The sequence below is a fragment of the Euwallacea similis genome, chromosome 26 (genome assembly GCF_039881205.1).
Source record: "Euwallacea similis isolate ESF13 chromosome 26, ESF131.1, whole genome shotgun sequence".
NCBI classification, from domain to species: domain Eukaryota; kingdom Metazoa; phylum Arthropoda; class Insecta; order Coleoptera; family Curculionidae; genus Euwallacea; species Euwallacea similis.
Window position 1 is genome coordinate 2,146,825 of NC_089634.1, and position 16,232 is coordinate 2,163,056.

Consider the following 16,232-nt stretch of genomic DNA (forward strand, 5'->3'; position numbering starts at 1 on the left):
AGGCTTTGAACAAGAGCCGTAGTAGTTTTTTAAAATTCATAGACTTAGAATCGTTGGTTTAGTCTTTCTTTTACTTTTTTAACTTGTTTCCTCCTCTTTTTTATATATCGAAATTATAATCACTCTTAAACATGTGTGTGGTGTTATTCCTGAAACCTTGTATTCTCTAACAAATCTAAGGCAATCCCAATATATTGTTCCAAACTCGGATGTCTTTTAGAAGGCGTTACGTAAAGTATATCAATGGTTAACAGTTTGAAAAATTACTTTAAATCATTGTTACGTACATTATTTATTTAATTTTTATATGTCCTAGAAAATTTAAATACATTTGGTTTCTTGCGCTTTTAATTTCTTGAATTATTAAATTTAACCATAATGTTCGTTAAATAGATTTTTTTCAAAAACGGATCGAGATATCGAAATGAAACAAGAATACAAATTAATGGAAAAATGTTTGATCGTTCAAATTTTGAATCAAATTTCATATTAGACGTACAAGATAAAAAGTTATTAACTGTACATTTTGTAAAATTGAACGTAAGTAGCAATCTCTATTAGCAAAGCAGAATTTGCAAAATGTAACTTATTCGTTACTTAAAAAAAAAACATAACTTTACACATTTTCTAGTATCTAACCTAGACATTTTCAGTATAATAGCAAAAAAAAATTAAAATTTCAATTTTCAACACCCTGTATATGTATATCCGAAACCGTAAATTTTCGGATAAAGCATGTTTAATCCAATCGTTACCATTTCACGTGTAGTATTTCCAGCTTTTGGTTGTCCCATTGTTAATGAATCGCTCCGTATACAGGATATCCATTTCTAAATTTCAAAAAATACGAGGTCGGTTAAATTAAAGCAAAATTGCACAATTTGGAGTTCAAGAACACGCCGTTCATATTAATCCTCCTGACGCGCTTTATGATCCTGCTCAAAGGAATTCGCAATATCTCCTTTGGTTTCTGAGATGTAAGGTTGCAGTAGTACTTATTTTTTGCGATTTTGAAAATTGTGTAATATGAAGGTCCCTAAAAAGCATTTCCAAGCCTTTTTAAGCACTCTAGGATAAATAGATGATCCATATTACTTCATTCGACGAAAAAGCGACATATGAAAAACTTCGAATGTGATGGATTGCAAGATAGAGCACGATGAAGCTTGTCTAATGATGTCGCAGACGATACATTTGTTACTTTATGGCCGTCATAAAAAAAAGTTAATGACGGTTTCAAAAATCGAAACGTTATCTTGAAATTTAAAGTTCACAACGACGGTAACCTTTGGTCTATTTGACTAACTTTGTAACTCCGACCATCTCGAAAGTAACGAAAGTGAACGCACGTAGAAAGAACACCCTGTATACTACGTTATCCACATGAACTTTTCCTTTTTTAACTTTCTCGAGCCGTATAGCGCATGAATTTTTCCCGACTGAAGTGTGATGCGTCCTAACTAATAATGCCTACGTACCTACTAATATTAGTTGAATTACACGTTCCCTATTTAGTAACAATGCTAGAGATATTATCAGTTTTCTAATTTATAACATTGCGACGCGATGTCACATATTCAAAAAGAGATGACCTGAAATATAACTATTCGACTTCCCGGAGGGACGCACGCCTTCCTCCCTAAGGCAATACCCAACCGGCAATAAAATTTACTGTGTGTATTGTTTTTCCGCGCCTTTTATTGGTTGCTCGGTAACTGCTCTTTTAATGTTTTCAGCACCCATATAATGAAATATTCGTTATATGACTTCACTATCGACTGCGTCTTTGTACAAGCGCCAACACTGACCGCCTTAAATCGCGAATTATAATTATTATTGTAAACAGTTTTGTAATGTTTATTTCTGATGATTCGCTCATGTGGTCTGGTTATGAATTAAATCGTTTACTACACCTACGTTCCTATCGGATTTCGGAATTACTGAAACATGGAGTCGAAGCGAGGGAATATACTTCTATATTTTGCGGATAAAAGTGTCTCTAAAGTCAACATCATATGGAAGGGTAAGTTCTTCTTCGCGACTTCATTTTAACCATTTATGCCATGGGACTAATGAAATTTTCAGCTCTTCACTTATCAATCTATGTCGCTATAGCTCTAAACTCCTTCATAACAGCAATGGCTGCGGGCAACATGTTCCAGACCTTCAAGTACAACTGCATTCTCTTCTGCAGCGATATATCCTTCCAAACGGAGCTTCTTCCTCAATCTATAGACTTAACTTCTAAGGATATTGCACCTTTACCCTCACAGAACCACACTCTGGTGGATGACTCCTTGAATAGCACACTGCTGGAGGACTCCTCTGCAACAGATAGAACTAATGAAACGAACACTGAAATTCAACCCTTGATAGTGTTTAAAAACGAGACGCATATATTTCGAAACGAAGACGACTTGACTGCAGTAACTTATGCTAAAATTGACCTAAGGAAGACAATGTTTGCGCCGAATTTTTGGTGTAACTTTGTTTTAGGAGTGGCACTGACCACCTTCATATTTGCCACGTTCTTTGTGGTACTACTTGCCATGTGCTCTAAAGGCGGAAAAGGTAAAAGTAATACGTAAGTTCTATTATCTGTAGATTTCGACACTCGGGAGGTAACGCAATTATGTCTTTAGGTTGAATAGACCTCAAAACATTATCTACCCGATCCTGATTTCATCAATTTTATTGGGAGTACTTAACTTGTTGGGGTCTATCGTAATTAAGGGTGGTATGAGGCAGTTTTGTGAGGCGTTCCAAATTTTCACAGAGGATGACAGGTAAGTTGCATCTACTGAACCTTTATGTTCACAGAAAATAAATGTTTTACTAAATTGCAGTTGTTCTCCACTTCTCAACAAATTCACACTGCACGAACGCCAAGGCAATTTTTATTTGCCCTATCTGGTACTGTCGCATGCATTTAATGTAACGGTGATTCTATTTGTGGGTCAAGTTATAGTGACCTTCTTGAGAGTGATTTATGCGGTGGATTATCAGCTTTATGCAATAGAAATCAATGGGGATGACGAGGAAGGTCGTGAATTTGAAGTTGAAGATGGGCAGATTGTTAAAGAGAGAGCATTGTAATATATGTTTTCTAAAGATATGTAATTTTAAATGTTATGGCTTGCGTGTACTTGTGAATTTTCTTGTCTTGTCGCATTTTACTACAGTTCTTCGTAGGATTGAATTATGTACCTCCCTGTATGGCGAGGAAAAATATATAAAATATGTTATGCAGTGTGAAAACTTAAACTTTTGTTTTTCTTATGGGCGCCTGCATGTTTTTTTTTCTTCTTTATTAAAGACTTTCACGTTCTATATTATCACTGAAGAACTAAAAAAAAATAAAATTTTGTATTAATATTACAAGTAGTTTCGTTCTTTTTTAAACTTTATTTTTAACAATATCTCGTGCTAGACTCTCTTTGAACGTGTTAGAACTACTCGTAATTAACAAATAAAAAATGCAGAAATTGTAAAAACAGATTTATTTAGGTCTTCAGCGATAAATTTAGAACGTTAAACTTCTCACTAAAAAAAAAACAAAACACATAGGCGTCCGTAAGAAAACCTAAAGTGGCGCTCCCTAAACCATAGAGACTATTTTTTTATTAAAAATAATAAATAACTTTCGTTGTAGTTATTATACCACAACAAAATATTATTGTTTCATACTTCCTCAATAATAAATACACTAACTTATGTCCTGATCTAACCACCTTTTTTATCAAACTTTAAACGGAAACTGCATGTAATAAATAATCAGTTGAGCGGAAACCATGGGAGATAAAAGATCGGTTAAATGGCGTAAGTTTTAGGCACTTATATTGCCATTATTTACCGAGTTTATAGGAAGTATAGAGAGGTTCAAATTTTTGTCATAGAAAGCCGTGGTAATTTCTTGTGACATTTTATTTATAAAAAAATTCCCGCAGTGACGATACAAACTGTCTCACTTCCATTAACTGAAAGCACCTAGGTAAAATAATGATAAATAATTATAGCAATGTAGATACTGAAAGCTTTATTTGAAATAACTTTCCATTTAATAGAGTAAAGTCTGGCCACTATTGAACGAAAATTTTCATAATATTATTAGTCAAATAATTTGCATAAAACAAGGACAAATCTAGCATTAACACAATGAAACAATTAAATATTTACATTACAATGATCACGATGCTGAGTGCGCAGGTGCTTGTTTCTATCTCCCTTCTGTCTGAATTCTCTTCCACATACAAGACAAGGATACGGTCTCTCGTCAGTATGAATCCTCTTATGATTATTCAAAGCATCTGCTCTAAAGAATCTCTTTTTACATACCTACAATATGGTTGGTTAAATGATTTGTAAGGATGTAAGTGCATTCCTAAGATGATCCCTAGGTTGAGGATTGCCTTCTAGCAAGAAATAGAGCTAAAAAATCAAGCACTTTTTGCCTTGGAACTTTACTAAAATATACAAGATTATTCATGTCATGCTACACGGAATATTGCGGCTAAAATATTTAACATTTGGATTTTTTTGCGTTGTATAGAATTCAAATAGAGGCACATTCTAAAATAATTTTCCTTTTTTCAGGGGAGTTGTAGATAAGTGAAAAATGTTAAAATTATGTTTTTTTAATGAAACACCCAATATATTAGTGCCGTTTTAGGCTCCTTGAGAAAAATAAATATATGTTTGATTAAGGTTTATCTTCCCTAATTGAGATTTTGTAAAAATGTAGTGCAAATTTAAAAAGCTGCTTTGAAGAAAGTTTAAACTGAAATAAGCCGAAATTCACATCAAACCTCATGTATGAAGCATATTTCATGCTATAGTCATGAAAATTGAGATGTCTTATACAGTGTTCAAAAAATAAATTTAAAAACGTATTTACTTTGAAGAGTATTAATTTACTTAATTTAAATGGAACACCATACATTTGATTACTTGAAGTAACAGATAGAGACATTACCAATAGAAAACTATTATACTTTCCTATACATAAATGTACAAGTTTTCTTCGAAAATTAAAATTTAAAAAAAGATGAAAAATCCTATTACTTTTTGTATCAGTTGCCATGGCTTCATCTAAGATGCCAATATAAAAAGTCATGTCTATGCGTTCTTGTTTCGGATAATTTTTTATTTATGATATTTTCAATACTATTTGCCTGACTTACAAGACAAATTTCATTTTAATCAAGTCTAACAATAAGTAAAGAAATTGGCAATATGTTAATATTGTAGAGGTAACCCTGGCAATTAATACAAAAAGTAATGAAATTTACTACTCTTTGAATACCGATTGTCCATCAATTGCCAGTAAATTAAAGTCTATTTTCTAATTATTTCTTGTTTAATTTAAATAAATCCTGTATTTAATATTTTAAGCAAATGTCAATTTTAATTATTTATCGAGTAATACTAAAACAAAGAAAAGGTGTAAAAAAAGAACGACTTAAAGAAGTTTACAATAATTGTACGAATTAATGACCACTCGTTTCTATACACAGACTCTCTTTTGGAACAAGTGTCAACTTTCCTTAACACATTTGAAGATATAGTTTGAAAGGCTTTTCTAATTTTGTTTTTCATATCTTCTGGTGTTGTTAGTAGAGTATTGTAAACGATTCCTTTTATTTAATCTCATAAAAAGAAATCTGGCGAAGTTAAGTCCAACGATCTTGCTGGCCAGTTTTGGGGTCCGCCTCTTCCAGTCCATCTATTAGGTAAATTCGTATTGAGAAATTCACGGACTTCACCATGGAAATATGGAGGAGCACCGTCCATTTGAAATCACAGAGGTCTCCTTATATTTAATGGAATAGCCCCTAACAGAATCGGTAAATTATTGGTTATAAATCGTTGAAATAATGTTTCATTTAAATAGTGTTCAAAAAAATAGGAACCAATAATATTTCTTTGCAATATTCCACCCAAATATTTGCAAACCACCTTTGCTCCTTATTTATCATTTTAATTTGGTAAGGATTGTTGTCTGAATAATAACAAAAATTATGTCTATTCACTTAACCACTGTTATAAAATGTGCATTCATAGCTGAATAAAACTGCATCAAAAAAATGTTAATTTTTCGCTATTCGATTCATTACCTACATACAAAGTTCAATTCTTTTTTGAAAATCAGCTCCATAAACTTTTTGGCATAGTTGTATTTTATATGGATGGTATTTATTTTTTCGAAGTATTATTGATACACTCGATTGACTTATGTTGGTATTTTGAGAAATCTGGACTTGACTAATATAACGATTTTCAATAACAGCACTAAGTACATTAAATTAATTTTTTTCTGCGTCTATTACAAGTTTGTTTTTAACGGGTATTTTTGTAATCCGCACTTCCAGCTTCTCTAAATTAATTTAACAATAGCTTAAAAATAAAACTTTGTGAATTATTTCGGTGAGGAAATTTTTAAGCGTATACTCGTGGTAGGAGTAAAGCATTTTTGTGGCATTCCCGAAGTATAAAAATCATGTCGATTCGATCTGCTTTTGAATAACACTGCATTGTAACAAAATATCAATACTTAAATTGAAATCGAAGAAATTTTATAAGAAAAACTTTTTTTGCACTAATGGAACAACAAAATACAGTAAAAACGCTTGATATTTTAAACATAACCATGGCTATTAAAACAAAGAGTAAAAAAATGACAATTTTGATCTAATTTAATTTTCTGACCGGAATCATCCACAGAATTTAACTTTCAAGCTACTATTAAATCAATTCAGAGAAACTGGAAGTGTAGATTACAAAAAACTCGTTAGAAACAAACTTGTAATAGACACAGAAGAAAATGAATTTAATGTACTTAGTGCTGTTATCGAAAATCCTTATATTAGCCAAGCCCAAATTTCTCAAAATATCAACATAAGTCAATCGAGTATATCAAGAATATTTCGAAAAAATAAATACCATCTTTTATCTTGTAAATTAGGCAAATAGTATTGAAAATATCATAAATAAAAAATTATCCGAAACAAGAACGCATAGACATGACTTTTTATATTGGCATCTTAGATGAAGCCATGGCAACTGATACAAAAAGTAATAGGATTTTTCATCTTTTTTTAAATTTTAATTTTCGAAGAAAACTTGTACATTTATGTATAGGAAAGTATAATAGTTTTCTATTGGTAATGTCTCTATCTGTTACTTCAAGTAATCAAATGTATGGTGTTCCATTTAAATTAAGTAAATTAATACTCTTCAAAGTAAATACGTTTTTAAATTTATTTTTTGAACACTGTATAAGACATCTCAATTTTCATGACTATAGCATGAAATATGCTTCATACATGAGGTTTGATGTGAATTTCGGCTTATTTCAGTTTAAACTTTCTTCAAAGCAGCTTTTTAAATTTGCACTACATTTTTACAAAATCTCAATTAGGGAAGATAAACCTTAATCAAACATATATTTATTTTTCTCAAGGAGCCTAAAACGGCACTAATATATTGGGTGTTTCATTAAAAAAACATAACTATAACATTTTTCACTTATTTACAACCGACCGTATAAAAGGAAAATACAGTAAACACTCGATACTGGGAACATCGGATAACGTAAACCTCCGGATAACGTGAATCATCTTTGTATCACATTAACCACCGTATAACGTGAACAAATGATTTCCGTTACCGGGGGAACTACTTCTGGGGATTCCCTGGCAGTCATGCTCAATACGGGGTTGCCCGACCCCGGGTCGTGCCCGGTATTTCCCCAGTTTTACTTTCCCCTATTGTTTAATTTTTTGCATTGCAACATTTGCCTGTTGCTTTTGAACGGTTGTCGAAAGGTTTAGTGAATACGTGTTGTTATATGTAATGTCGCTGAAAAAACCAAAGTGTTTAACTCTCCATGAAAAATCTCTTGTAATTCAGGAGCTAAGTAAAGGTGCAAGTGTGCAAGTGCAAATTTATCCAGAAAATACAATATAGCTAAATCTACGATTTGCAAAATAAAGTAAAGAAAAGAAACCATTTTAAGAGTAATAACAGATACATATGTTGGATCAAGTAAAAGAAAAACACTTTGTCACTGGGTCTGGATTACCACAAATAGAAAAACAGCTATACAAATGGTTTCTAAATCAACGAAATGTGATAAAAATGTTATCGTAAGCGGAGAAATGATAAAGCAAAAAGCCAAATCCATACATTCTGAAATAAAGAATGTAATTCCTGATAAGGAATTTACGACTAGTGAGGGATGGCTACAGAGGTTTAAAAAAAGATTTGGAATTCGGTTTTTAAAAATTTCCGGGGAAAAACTTTCTTCCCAACCGGAACTTATTGACCCTTTCAAAACGCAGTTAAAAAATAAAATGCAGAAACTTGGAATTACATTAGATCAATTTTATAATGCTGACGAAACGGGCTTATACTGGAAACTTCTACCGGACAAAACATTGAAAGACTGAAAAACAACGAATAACAACAGTTTGCACAAATGCTACTGGAAGACATAAAGTAAAACCATTAATTATCGGTAAGGCTGCCAATCCAAGGTCATTTAAAAACTTTACTTGCCCTCTTGATTACGAACACTCAGCGTGGATGACTGCTGTGTGTGGATTTTTTAAAAATGGTTCCATCATTCCTTTGTACCTCAGGTAAATTTTGTTGTGTATTTTTCTTGAAATCGTAGCATAAATTTACGTATTCCTTTACGGGTTACACGTTTTTTGTCAAATAAAGGGCTCCCGATAAAAGTCTTACTTCTGCTAGATAACGCGCCATCTCGTTCAAACGAAGAAGAATTAAAGAGCGAAGATGGACAGACAGTAACAATGTTTCTTCCACCTCACGTTACGCCGCTTATCCAACCTATGGATCAAAATTACATTACAGGAATAGCCTTCTTGCCGATGTTATAGCAAGTAATTCAAACATAACTGATACATTGAAAAACTTGACTGTTAAGGAAGCTGTTGTCAACTTAACGGCTGCATGGAATCGACTCGATTCACAAATTATTGCAAAATGTTGGAGAAATATTTTAGAGAACACTGAAATGTCCGAGGATGACGATGATGAATTTCCTCTTTCTGTTTTAAAACGTCGATGGGACGATGATAAGGCAGGCTTAATCTCCAAATCCTGTGATCTTCTCAATACACTAGCACCACAAGTAAGGGATTTATCTTTACAATTTAAATTTGTTATTACATATGTAATTTATGTATATTTGCAGGCCACATTCAAGGAAACTGATGTATTGGAATGGAATGATGCTGACGAAGAATGTGAAGTTCATGTAGTCGAGAATTTTCAAGAAATGTCAAGTAAAGTGTCACTGGACAGCGCTATAACTGCATTAAATACTGCAATCCAGTGGGCAGAATATAGTGGTGTGGACTTCACAGACCTCATAGCTTTAAAAAGACTAAGAGAAACAGCCCTTGTGCAAAAAATTACAAATCCTAAGATGCAAACTAAAATTTCAGACTTTTTTGTCACCCAATAATCTGTTTTCCACTCTATTTAGATTAACCCCTGATTACATAAATAAATCGCTGACGTGAACGTGCGTTGTTTTATTTTGTTCACGGTATCGAGTGTCTACTGTAATTTTAAAATGTACCTCTATTTGAGTTCTATACAACGCAAAAAAAATTCAAAATACTAATTACTTTAGCCGCAATGTTCCGTGTAATATGACGTGAATAACCCTGTATATGCTCATTGATAAGGTGCGTATTTGTAATTTGTGATCATTGACTTTAGTTCTCGAGCGTTGCAAAAATATGAATACTAACCTCACAGCCGTATCTTCTGTCATTGGTATGAATCAACCGATGCTGGTAGTAGACAGAACCAGTTAAAAACGACTTATTACACACGTTGCACTTAAAGGGCCGCTCCCTAGTATGTACTTTCCTGATATGATCCTTTAGATCAGGTCTAATGGTGTAACGAGCTTCACATCCTTGATGGGGACATGCAAAGGGCTTAATTCCTAATAGAAATTATGAAAAATGTAGTAGAGAGTAATTAGGAAATATTTGCAGATGCATCAACCTAGTAAAAACCAGCGTGGATGTTCCTAACGAAATATATTTAGCAGAGGTAATCAAAGAAAATGTGTACAGTTCTAAAGGTGTTAATAATTTTGGAAAAGGGAGATAAATATTTATATCTAGGAAATTAATCAACCTAAAATCAACGAAACTTCTCTTCTGAATCAGGTTGATTAAGCCTAAATTGTTTAATGTAGAAACCAACCTAACGAATGGCCAACCCAAATAGTCTTAAAGATAGGAAGATGAACGTAGCTCAAGTTACTCCTTATGAAAAATCAAGTATATAGTTTCCAAGCCACACACGTGATTGTAATACCGGGTCTCCAGACAAACCCTGGACATAGGAGATTAACATGGGAAATCGGTTTTTATTTTTTTACACCTGCACGGATTATCCAATTGAAAAACTTTTGCATGGAGGTAATAGTACTTAAAATCGGCTATCATTTCGAAATTTTTTAAATCTTCTAATTATAGAGCAGTTTTGGCTCAAAACGTTTCCAAATAAAAATTTGAAAATCTCGCATAACCGTTAGAGGCCACGATTGGTCAAAATCAAAGTCAGAACTAAACAAACACAAAGTTGCTAACAACATAAGCGTAAAAACCCTATAACAAATAAATTTTTTCTTTTTGTTAATTTTAAGCAGTTTTTAACTTATTTACGAGTTAATTCAGTGAAAAAGTCAATCGAAAACCTGATGATAATTATCACTTGATCTGCTTTGATATTCCCACAGTAAATAAACAAATTTCTTATTAACCTATAATGATAATACAAAGGCATAACTTGTATGTTTTATCTTACTCACTAGATAGGATTTCCGCGAGAAATTTTTAATTTAACACGGAATTCACATTTCCTGTTCTAATCATTTTTGAAAAATTGTGTATAAGGGCTTTAAAAATAAAAATATTTTTTATCAAAAAGCTTTTATTTATGGATTGTAAAGATTCAATTAATTTGTATTAGATCATGTTGTTGGCGACTTTGTGTTTGTTTAATTCTGACCTTGACTCTGATCAATCGCAGCCTAACGGTTACGCGAGATATTTAAATTTTTGTTTGGAGACGTTTTGAGCCAAAACGGCCGATCTTGAATACTATGACCTCTATGTAAAAGTTTTTCAATTGGATAATCCGTGCAGGCGTAAAAAAATAAAAACCGTTTTTCCATGTTAATCTCTTATCTCCAGGGTTCATCTGGACGTCCGGTAAACAAAGAACATGACTAGAATGTTCCTGTGAAAAACGAACATGTCCTTCACTTATAATCGTATAAAACAATATATCTTATGTAAGTTGTGTACAATACTATTTCTATGACTCAAAACATCAGCACTTAAAACAGCGCACCGAAAATTCAAGGCCGTTTTCCAGTGCTTTTACGGGAAATGTGACTTTTCCGCATCGTTAACTAAGTGAGCGATGACCAAGTCCCGGAATCCTGTAATGAATTAGTTATTTACGTTACAATACCGGAAAATAATGTTTAGCAGCATGAGCGAAGTAGATTTCCAGGAGAGGTAAACATATTTTCGGTTGCGGAACGTACATTTTTTATGACCGACTTTAGCTTATACTCTATTTGTTTTTTTATTGCATTTTACACAACGTTACTGTCTTTGGAAACAAAAATATTTTTCCAAGTTTTACAGTACGGTCGCAAATAGAGTAATCGAAAAGACAGAATAACAGGGACCGGAAAATAATTTTGCCGATCTCTTTCTAAAAATATAAGAGAAAGTACACAGTTTCTAACTGGTCGTAAAAAGCATTTTTTAATTATAACCCACATATCTGTATGCGTTCAAATAACACTCTGACCAATGACACATACCTTGATGAAACCTCATATGTTGCCATAAATGCGAAGTTTGTGAATAACTTCTACCACATGTATCGCAGACGTAAGGTTTCAAGCTCTTGTGTGCTCTACAGTGTATCAGTAGAGCCTTGGCGCTTCCCAACGTCTAAAACAATATGATTTTGATAATTTTGATCGGATAAACAGTTTGAAGGTGGAAGACGTACTTCGCCGCATTCTTCACAACAAAACGTAGCAACGTGTTCCGTGGATCGATGGTTTTCCAATGAAGAGATGGTATTGAATACTTTGATGCAGCGTTCGCATTGATAATGAAAGCCCTCGTCGGTTACGATGCACCGTTTCTTGTTTCTTGTACGTGTAGGTTTCTCCTTTCGCTTTTTAGGGAGAAGTGGGGTAATTTTTTTTTTGCTGAGGTCTTCAGGGAGAGGCATCTTTTTGCAGTCATCACTATTAGTAGTTAGAAAATGGGAATAAATTAATGGGTTGGAATGTCAATAGAGTAGTCTTATACTACAGTACAAGACTCGATTGTAGGAATCCTGACAAACGCCTAAAAGCTGCTGATACAGTTTTTTCAGGTTAGTTCGGGTTAGTTGGTGATATTATTTACTAAGATTTTAAGTAATACCGAGATTAATGTCATAAAGGAACGATATTAAAATAGTTCGTTTCTGCGGCTTTTAAGGGGGAAAAGTCAAATGACGACTTCGGCAGTATGTATGGCCAACATTGAAGAGCAAACGGCAAAAAATGATATCGAAATGATGTTCATTTCCACACTACTTGTTTTGACGAAAGTGTAGAAAACTGTCATTTTAAGCTCGAAAATGAAAAAATATTTAATTAGTGTTTAAAAAATCTTGTCCTTATTTGCGTGATCTAGGACAAAATGACATTTCGAACGGTGTAATTCGCATCAAATAAAGTCTTGAGGACCTATTCTATGGTATTTCTATACTTACCTACTCATCCTCACAATTTCAGTGTCTTGGGGTTCAATCTTAATAATTTGACAAGCAGTATCTCTTTCTTCATTGCTCATCATGGGTACTTCCAAAGTCATCAGAACGTCCCGAATTAAACGATTTATAACATCTTTGTTCTCAAGGGCCTGTCTGGACTGATTAGGAAACCGGTTCTCTACTCCTCGGATATTAACCCCAAGGTGCAATTTTGGAGTGTAATGTTTCTTCTTGATTTTATGGTTATAGAGGATCTCATGAGATTTGAAAGTTTTGTCACAATATTCGCAGTAAAGCAGCTTTGGCAGAAAGAAAACATTGGAGAATTCTGAACATGTCTTTACCCAATGGGAACCGGCTAGAGAGTAGGAGTCGAAGACTTTTCCGCAAGTAATGCATTCGTAGTTTTTTGATGTAGTATGTTTCCGTTGATGAAGCAATAACAAGTTTTTTTCAGAAAAAGTGCGATTACAGAATTCACATTGGAGCAACAGCTCTGTATTGATAACCTCGATACTATTGCTAATGTTCTGTTTATTTGGAAAAGGATCTTCCACAAAGTACTCGTCATCTTCATTAGTAAAACGAGCATTGTCTTGATTCTTGCTTCTGTTCAATCTCTGAGCTCGAATAATCCTGTTGGCCAATACGTCCGCCACAGATGACTCTTGGCAATAGGGAATATGGTGACTAGAATTTTCAGCTGAAGAAAATACTTCATGACACCTCCTGCATTTCCAAACGGTCACGTCACTGCGGTAGAACTTAGAAATATCTCCTGCTTTCTTACAATGGTTTTCTTTGTGAATGCGTAGACGATTATCAGTTACGAATTTCTTGCCGCAGAATTCGCACGCATTTTCGTTATTTGGATTACTGATATGACTCAGATGATGCTGTTTCAAATTATCTTTATTCTGGAAGATTTTTGAACATACCAAGCATACATGTGTGTCTTCAACAACGATATGTTGAGACTCGACATTTTGAAGGTCAGTTGCCTCTTGATCAGACGCATAAGCTAACTTTGATGTGTTGGAATCGCACTGGTGTCTTTGATACTGATACTTAGTCGGGAAATTTGTTTCGCAATTCTGGCATTTGATTAAAGTAGGGAAATTGAGGCCTACTAAATTCCGATAGTCAGATGTGTGGGTACTTGGCTTCAAGGTTGGTTTCTCCTCTAGAGAATGTAGCTTTTCAATAACTATAGATTTCTGATCGGTGATTAAGTGAGAGTAATTCAAACACACTTTGTCTTCATTGTAGTTCTCGCAAATATACTGCAAGTGAGGCTCCTCGTCGATGGATTTGTGGTTTTCAATGAAGTTTTGATCAGGAGAATTGATATTTCTCGTCTCTCTCGAGGTAGACGCAATTTTATTATCAACGATCTTATAGATGACAATAACAGCGAGACTATTCATCATTATCGTTCTCACTTTGTTATTTTTTTATATTTACTAACGGTTTGCCTGCGCCATTGGAAAAGATTATTCAAAAATTATCTTTGTTTGTCAACTGACGCCAAATATTTGAAATGATAATTAGTGCTGCCAAGGAAACTAACGTACTTACTGCTTCACCTGTATCGTGTTCACTATAATTTGTATCAAAATTATTTGAATCTCCTTATATTTACCATTTACACTTTCAAAACTAAAAAATTGCACATTCCCATAAAGAAAAAACTAAATTCTAATTGATTATTTGCCGCCATTAACGATAACGCTGATGTAAGATTCACATTATGCCCAATAGATGGACCCACTGCAACGGACATGTAGCCTAAAGGGATTTACGGTTATGCAATTTTGCACCAAGAACTTTCACATAGTTCAATATACTCCAACAATAAAAAAATTTAACAGTGAATATTGTGTATGAGATGTCTCACCCAGAAAAGAACTGAAATTCACACATTCTGGACATCGCTAATTTCGATATAGAAAACTCGCTATTAGGGCAAAATTAATTATAAAATTAGTCGATTTTGTGAATCAAAATTCCACATATTCAGACAATCAAAAAGAGCAAAAAATTTCTTCAACTGAACAGGGGCCCTAACTTTCAGAAAATAGATCAGTAGCATGTAACAAAAAAGTTCAAAACACTAAAAAGTATTTTGACCCCTAAAGAAGTGCCAAAAAGAAAATCCTTTTAGTGAGAACCAAGCTAAAAAACTGTTCTCTTCTGTAATAGTTAAGTTTTGTAAATCGATTTTGATCAAGGATTTCTTGTGTTTATTTTTTGGAACAGTAGTAATCAAGAACAATAAATAACAAACATGGAAATAATGCAATTTATAAATCCAGCTTTGAATTGGTACTGTCATGATTGCCTTAAAGTTATTAAGGTCTAAACCATACAAAAAGCCACATTTAACCTCTACTCATTTACCTACCCTGGAGTCTGAATAAAAATACTTTATTCTGGATACCTATCTATTTTCAAAACTACAGAATACTCTTAATGGTTAAACAATTAATATACCTCAGGTGAAGGTGGATTCTTGCTATACTTATTCTCCTTACTTCGTTCACCAGCATTGTATTGTCGCTGACGTTCAGCATTCATAGCATGCACTCTACTTTTTTGTTTCACTTTCATGCTACATTCTCGGAAATCATTGATCAATGTCTCGCATTTCTTCAACGTTAGGCCTCTGTCTATTCCATAAGCTTCAAGACACTCTAGGGCTCTCATTTCCATGTCTCTGCAAGGTTGTTCACCCCATTGACTGCTTATTATGGCTCCAGTGAAATCAGTAAAGGGCGATTTCAGATATGGGGTTAAAATTGACATTCTGAAAAATGTATTAATAACTTTATAAAAGTTTGTAATTTATCAAATATTTTGTTATGTCATACCTATTGGGAAACAGAACAAAACAACCACTGTCCTCTAACCTACAAATAACAGCAATTATAGTGAAAGTGGGATATAAACTAACTGGAAATTTTATTATAAGCAGTTATCTTGCTCGTTTTGTACCTGAATGGAAATGTAAATGTTCTTTACCACTAATTTACGAATTGTGTCCTTAACTATAAATACAAATTCACAAAATACGGAACATCGATTGTCAAGTGATTGAATTTGGCTGAACGTTCTCTCAGTGATGACAGGCCACCGCAATCCAGAAAAAAAGAAGATCGAGCAAAGTAACGATTTGGCCACCAATGAGTAACGCACTTGCCCAGATTCTATAGAGTAACGTATAAGAGTGGAAATTAAATTTTTGTGACGTTGTGAAATTTGAAGGATTTTAGAAAATTTCTATTTTCGACCTAGATCAAACTAGACCTTTTACTTTCGATACATCACTGCGTATATTTGTATGTATTTTTTTAGTCAATTTTCATATATTACTCGTTGCGTTTTGAGTA

At 33.5% G+C, this 16,232-nt stretch overlaps 4 protein-coding genes across 6 annotated transcripts in view; 2 read left to right on the forward strand and 2 right to left on the reverse strand.

Moving 5' to 3' along the window:
• The first annotated feature begins 1,603 nt into the window (after window positions 1-1,603).
• On the forward strand, window positions 1,604-3,103 carry LOC136417004 (uncharacterized). The gene is made up of 4 exons (XM_066402481.1): window positions 1,604-2,023; window positions 2,086-2,584; window positions 2,643-2,786; window positions 2,847-3,103. The coding sequence occupies exons 1-4, from the start codon at window positions 1,948-1,950 to the stop codon at window positions 3,094-3,096; spliced, it is 969 nt and encodes a 322-aa protein (XP_066258578.1). The 5' UTR covers window positions 1,604-1,947; the 3' UTR covers window positions 3,097-3,103.
• Window positions 2,562-16,232, forward strand: part of LOC136417014 (cytochrome c oxidase subunit 5B, mitochondrial-like) — a 46,504-nt gene continuing 32,833 nt past the window's right edge. Inside the window, exon 1 of the mRNA XM_066402498.1 lies at window positions 2,562-2,571. The gene's annotated coding sequence lies outside the window, so the exon portion shown is untranslated. The remainder of the gene's footprint in view (window positions 2,572-16,232) is intronic.
• Window positions 4,020-14,344, reverse strand: topi (matotopetli). The gene is made up of 5 exons (XM_066402472.1): window positions 12,844-14,344; window positions 12,085-12,328; window positions 11,891-12,023; window positions 9,786-9,985; window positions 4,020-4,335 (listed from the first exon to the last, which is right to left on the reverse strand). The coding sequence occupies exons 1-5, from the start codon at window positions 14,271-14,273 to the stop codon at window positions 4,165-4,167; spliced, it is 2,178 nt and encodes a 725-aa protein (XP_066258569.1). The 5' UTR covers window positions 14,274-14,344; the 3' UTR covers window positions 4,020-4,164.
• ND-15 (NADH dehydrogenase (ubiquinone) 15 kDa subunit) lies at window positions 15,270-15,953 on the reverse strand. Of its 3 annotated transcripts, XM_066402425.1 has the most exons (3): window positions 15,838-15,953; window positions 15,714-15,752; window positions 15,270-15,649 (listed from the first exon to the last, which is right to left on the reverse strand). In XM_066402425.1, exon 3 carries the CDS (start codon window positions 15,646-15,648, stop codon window positions 15,328-15,330), a length of 321 nt encoding a protein of 106 aa, XP_066258522.1. In that variant the 5' UTR covers window position 15,649; window positions 15,714-15,752; window positions 15,838-15,953; the 3' UTR covers window positions 15,270-15,327. The 3 variants fall into 3 exon arrangements, with proteins under 3 accessions (XP_066258522.1, XP_066258523.1, XP_066258524.1); XM_066402426.1 differs by lacking the exon at window positions 15,714-15,752 and having other exon boundaries at window positions 15,838-15,939; XM_066402427.1 differs by lacking the exon at window positions 15,838-15,953 and having other exon boundaries at window positions 15,270-15,668; window positions 15,714-15,730.